This window comes from Pinus tabuliformis, chromosome 6, assembly GCF_031772625.1.
Source record: "Pinus tabuliformis cultivar Carrire ecotype Pingquan chromosome 6, CPIR1, whole genome shotgun sequence".
NCBI classification, from domain to species: domain Eukaryota; kingdom Viridiplantae; phylum Streptophyta; class Pinopsida; order Pinales; family Pinaceae; genus Pinus; species Pinus tabuliformis.
This window is the reverse complement of record NC_142292.1, coordinates 1423861495-1423868001: the sequence shown is the minus strand read 5'-3', so window position 1 is coordinate 1423868001 and position 6507 is coordinate 1423861495. Positions and strand designations below refer to the sequence as shown.

The 6507-nt window shown below is 40.5% G+C and overlaps 1 protein-coding gene across 1 annotated transcript; it reads left to right on the top strand.

Annotated features, from left to right (window-relative positions):
* Positions 1–4854: 4854 nt before the first annotated feature.
* Positions 4855–5313, top strand: LOC149263984 (uncharacterized). Its single transcript, XM_089393194.1, has one exon. It carries the CDS (start codon positions 4855–4857, stop codon positions 5311–5313), a length of 459 nt encoding a protein of 152 aa, XP_089249320.1.
* Positions 5314–6507: the final 1194 nt, after the last annotated feature.

Here is a 6507-nt window from a genome sequence, read left to right as displayed (position 1 = left end):
ACCATTTGTCATGCTCCCAATTCTTTTTTCACGAATTGGTCTACGTGTGGCACTAGCCAAATGCTTGAACATTTTATTTTCTAAGTCATTTCCCAGACTACGCCTAACACATTCATATTTCGACATTTTCATTATATTAGTTTGCAGAATTAACATAAATCTTCACCAACATAAAGAATGCAAGAGACACTTCATAAAGATATAATATCAGTAATAATATTATAATTTCTGTTTTTATACAATCCTCGAGAGAAATACTCGATCGAGTTCATAATTTACAACATGAACTGAACTGTCATGCAGCTCAGTCGGTCTACCCGACTCGGCCGCTACACCGTGTAGCCTCGCCCCGGCTACCCAAACTCATTGTCGCAATCCACTACCGCAACCGCACCGCCCGTTCACTCGAACTCACTGCCCCACCGCAATGCTCTTCATTCGTCATGTCGCCTGGGTTGTAGCTGTGTTGGCTCGCCCAACCCGTGGCTTGCACCCGCTAGTGTTCCAACTCTCCACGCCCACTACAATCCTCTGCTACTGTATTGTAACTTGGCCAACGGACCCGCAGGTAAACCCGCCCTCCTGTGGCATGATGCTACCCGACCTGTAGTCGCCCATTCACCCGAACTCACCGCCCCACCGCAATGCTCTTCATTCGTCGTGTTGCCTGAGGTTGTAGCTGTGTTGGCTCGCCTAACCTGTGGCCTGCACCCGCTACCATTCCAACTCTCCACACCCACTACAATCCTCTGCTACCATATTGTAACTTGGCCAACAGACCCGCAGGCAAACCTGCGCTCCTATGGCATGATGCTACCCGACCTGCAATTCTTTCGACTGCACCTCGCTTGGACTTTCGTTTCTACATTGATGTTTTCTGCTACCCATCATCGCGGGCTCATCCGACCTCTTAGCTCACTCGTCCTACCCAATACTTGGACTTTCTTGCTTCGATGGCTTGTGGATGATGCCTCTCTCCCACTTTGTCGTCTGCCAATATATACCCATGCCACAATGTTTATGTCACCCTCCAAGACGACCTCCCATCATAACACTTAGCCAAATTAACATGTCGGCCTAAGTGTGGGGGCACCCCAGCTCGTCACTCCCCTATAAGGTGAGTTGACACACACTCTCCAACACTTAGTTAAATTTTGGCTCTTGTGTAGGCGCACCCCTCAACTTGTTGGTTGACCCGGCGTGTCAGTTCGGCACGTTCGTCGCAACTCGTCGGTTATGTGCGACCGCCCGAATCGTCCACCCATGCGCCCCAACGACTCGTCCTCAACTCTTCAATTAAACACACCCATCATGCGTGCCTGACTCGCCCAAGTTCGATGATGACTCAGGGCCCTGACAATCATTGTCATAATGCAACATTGACTAATTTTCATATTGAGAAAATCATTTCATAATGTGACATTGGACCATGGTTAACCATGATTATAAACCCAAAAATTAATATTATAAACCCAATAAATTTATATTAAATCTTATTTTCTCACCTAAGAATTACAAATTTACAAATTGAATTGCTAAACATCACTGAAATACAACATAATTTAAAACAATTCAAAGTGATAACATAATTCCTTCTACCTAGTTGCAACATCGTGGTTTTTAAAATAATTCATAGTGATAACATAATTCCTTCTACCTAGCTGCAACATCGTGGTTCACAACGAAATTTTCCTTTTTACATAGGATCTGTTAGCATCATTCATACTAAATCCCAACTTTGGTTGATTAACTCACCATATCAATCGCAATTATCGGTTAGCCATAATTGCATCTATTACATGTCAACTAGCAATTCAAAGTTATAGCTTATCATGCAACTGTAACAATAGTGCTATCCAAGTGAATAAGGGAGTTATGTTTACTGTTGGTTATGGTTATGAACTACTTGAGATTATAAACATGAAGGAGCTTTGGTTAATTAACTACCTACTAATGTGGATTCCTAAGGGTTTCAACCACGTAATATCTTCATTTAGTCAAATGCTACAGATTCGTAATGGTTGAAAAATATTCATGCATTCGTTGTCCACTGTGAGATCTAACTATTTTCTAATTTAATATATATATCCTGTGCGCTTGACATAGTTAGATCTCATATGTAAAATTAATTCACATACCATATAGAGCATAGAGAGGTCGATATTCAAGTTCATTTGTAAACCATACTTATATCACATGTATCTCATATGTAAAATTAAATAAAAAATTGAGTGTGTTGTACAACAATTTCCATTGGTATGAGCATAGTTAAAAGTGTAACGTATGAATGTGTAACATAACGTTGAGGAAAGGTTTCTTTCACATCCAACATTATTCATATTCCTAACCAACAAAGATTAAAAAGGAAAAGGAAATTATTTTCCTTATGTGCTCAAACTAAAAATGTGCTTGTATGTCTTTGTAGAAAACTGTGTATCATATGTATAACTTGACAAATCCAATAGGGTAATCCCAATACAAAAAATAAGAGTTGCTAACGAATTCGCAATGTCACCATGGAGGGAAAACTCCAGTGTAGGAGTTTATTTTTATGACATTTTTATGAGTAAAGAACAAAACAGTTAATTATACAAATCCAAAAATTGATTACAACAATTATATATTTAAGTACCATAGAATAAGTAAAAGGAAAATAGTGTAGAGAGTTGATATTTGAAAAGAAAAATTACAATTATTGTTTCTCTTTTATTCATTGAGTTATGGTGAAGGGGATGTGACCATACCTCTAACCACATACCCAAAATACTCTTATATTCTTTTTCTTTTTTATCATATGAGAAATCAGATATGATGCTTGGTTATAAAGATTTTTGAAGAAAGTTTAAACATTAATAATTTTGTTATAAAGGTTTTTAAGAAAATATAATAAATTTTTAAAGTGTTATAAAGATTAATAATTTTTTTAACAAAAAAAATTAAAAATATATATATTTTTTTGTAAAAATTAATAATTTAAAAATAAATGATTAATATTTTTATTTAATTTTTTTATAATATTCAAAATAATTATAAAAATTTCGAATATAATATGATTAATATTCTTTTTTATTTAAAATAGTTTCACTTTTTTTTTTAATAAAATGATAAATAATTTCCTATAATATTTTAATAAAAAATAAATATCCAAAATAATTTTAAGGAATTTCGATATAAAATGAAAATGTTTAATAATCTTGTTATAATTTTTTTAATAACGTATCCTCAATATTAAGTATTTAAATAATTTTAAACATTTTAAAATTAAATAACAATTATTAAATTAGAGTTTATTAAAAAATTTAAATATATAATTAGAGTAATTATTGTTAAAAACCGCTGATGCCTTCAGCTGAGCTGCTGCGAGCGTGCCTCAGCTCCCGCCCTACAATCCCCCGAGACCCGCATCTCGCGCACTGTGCAGATCGCGAGCGTGCCCGCCCTCAACCGCCCTGATCCTCGCGGGCGTGTCCGCCTGGGGCTCCTTTACATCCTGCGGTCGGCCTTGTTCATGGAGGATCGAGCTACTCCTGCTTGCTGACAGGCCCGTTCCTTAGGGTTTGCGCCCATGGAGCTGCTGGGAACTCCACAACCGTCTCTTCCATCTTCTCCCCCGCCGACCTCATCAGCTGAGGCTTTCAACAGGCTCTTGGCAGGGCTCCCAAAGAAGAAGATCTTTGAAGCTGCAAAATTCGTTAAAAAATTGGACGATATACCTGAGATCTCCCTCCCTCCTGAAACCCCGATTCAGGTTGCATTGTCCTTGTCCGAGCGAGCTCTCACCGGCCAGTTCACTGGACTATGGCCATCCCCCAAAACCACCAAAAGCTGGGTCAACAGAAACTGGGCGCCGTTGATTAAAGAAAGTGTTACCTCATACTTTCTAGGGAGAGGATTCTTCCTCTTCGAATTCACCTCAAAGGATGATAAAGATCTGATATTTCGAAACGGCCCCTACTTCATGGGCCCTCAGGGTTTGTACCTGAATAAATGGACTCTGGACTTCGATCCAGCAGTAGATGTCCCCAAAGCAGTCCCAGTGTGCGTTAGGCTTCCAAATCTCCCAGTTCATTGCTAGAATTGGGATTCTTTGATGCACATTGGAAATGCCCTGGGGAAATTCATAGATCGAGCGAATAACAAGGATCAATACGATTGTGCCAGGATCTGCGTAGAAGTAGATCTAGAAGTGGGGCTTCCAGAGGCCATCAAAATCAATGTTGGAAGCTAGATGCATGTGCAGAAGCTGGACTATGAACATCTGCCTTTCAAATGTCGAAAATGCCATGTTTATGGCCACTTCGCCAGAAGCTGCCCGACCAACAATGAAGTTGTGTAAGGGAAGGAGGACAGTTGGAACCAAGTCAAACGATCCAAGACTTCTTTCAAGTCACAGAAATCGGGAGGCACCAATAGTAAAGGTCCTCACCAGGCCTCTGCCCAGCAGATCCAGACCAAGCCTGCTCCAGAAAACAAGTTCGATCCTCTTAGCTCGCAGCCAGAGGACACACATGAAGTTGTGGTCCAAAAAGCAGTGTCTCCAAAAAAAGTTAATCCGCCTATTTCTTCCAAGGACGCAAGTGTTGCAGAAAGCTCAAAAGGAACCCCTATCGAAGTTGAGGAAGAGGATCAAGACTCGAAAGACTCGGAGGAGGAAGGAGAAATAGGTGACACCCAAACCTCTGTAAGGAGATCCATAAGAGGGCGTAAAACAGATCATGAGAAAAGAGAGCAAGAAACATACAAGGACAAGTTACAGGGCAGCCAACCAACCCTAGAGAGGTTGCTAGCTAAAAAGCCGAAGATGGCAAGAAATCAGCATCAAGGCTCCAAGGGAGCCCATCACCATAATCCTAAATGATGAAGATTGTCTCCTGGAACTACAGAGGAATGGGGAGTAAAGCGAAAGAAGAAGCAACGAGAAGTCTTATTAAAAGAGAAGCCCCAGATATTCTTCTGATCCAGGAGACCAAAATGGAGGATAATGAGTTTCTCCAAACCAGTAAAAAAGTCTGGAAGGGAAGTAGAGCCCAAGCAGTTTCAGCACGGGGAGCTTCTGGGGGGCTGGGCTCTCTTTGGAATCCTCTCAAGTATAGGTTGGTCTCTGAGATCCAAAATACCCACTGGCTGTTCCTGAAGCTACAATTGGTGGATTTGAGGGAGACATTCTGCCTTTTTAATGTCTACGTACCAGTAAATTTAGGGGAGAAAAGGGAGTGTTGGGACTCCATCAGACATCTGTTGGAGTTTGAGAACCTGGAAAACATCATTATTGCGGGCGATCTAAATCTCAATTTGCGCATGGAGGAAAAGTGAGGAGGCACAATCGTAAGGGACCCAACAAGGGAGTGGGTGGAGGATATCATGCAGGACTGGGATCTGCTCGATATTCCCACATAAAATGGTAAGTACACCTGGTCAAATAAAAGAATAGGCCTTGGTCATATTGCTGCTAGACTTGATAGATGTTTGGTGCAGAGTTCTTTTCTTTTGTTGGGATTAGAAACCAGATTACATATTCTCCCTTGCAGTATTTCTGATCATAAGCCTATTATGCTTGAAATGTTGGCTCACAAGGATCTTGGCCCCATACCTTTCAGATTCAACCCTCTGTGGGTCAAGGATCCTGAGTTCCTGAATATGGTTCAGGACAGTTGGAAATTGCCAGTGAAGGGTTCTCCCTTCTTCATTTGGGAAGAAAAGCTTAGAAGACTGAAAACAGTTCTTAAATCATGGGCCAAAACTCTCCCCTCCCCTACTAATGAGAGAAAGCAAGCCCAGGACAGACTTACCCAGCATCATGCTCAAAGTGAGGATGCAGAAATTACTAAAGAAGTGTTAGATAAGGAAGCCGAGCTACAACAAACCTTCCACAAAGCCTGCCTTTCGGAGGAAGAGCACTGGAGACAAAAGTCTAGGATCTTATGGCTTAAAGCGGCAGATAGAAATTCCGCCTTCTTTCATAAACAAGCTCAATCTAGAAAGAGCTACAATTCTATTGCAGAAATCAAAGAAGGAAACTTGACTCACAAAGACTTTGGGAGCATAAAGAGAGCAGCATTCAATCACTTTAAAAATCTGTACAGAGAAGAGGGAGTGACTGACCCAAACTCTAAATTTCTAGAAGCGGTTCCTTCTATGATCTCCCCTCTAATGAATCAGCATCTAGAAGCTAAGATCTCTATAAAAGAAATAAAAGATGCTCTCTCTCACATGGAGCCTGACAAAGCCCTAGGCCCAGATAGCTTCACTGCAAGATTCCTTCAAGTCTGTTGGCAGATTGTGGAGAAATATCTCTACAAAATGGTCTTGAAATCTCAAAATTGTCAGAAAATAGGGGGTAACACTAACTCTGCCTTTCTTTCCCTCATACCCAAAGAAAAGGGCGCTAAAGATTTCAATCGGTTCTGCCCTATTTCTCTTTGCAACATTGGCTATAAAATAATCACAAAGGTGATTGCAAATAGGCTTAAAGGCATCCTCCCAGCCTTCATTCCAGAAAATCAAGGT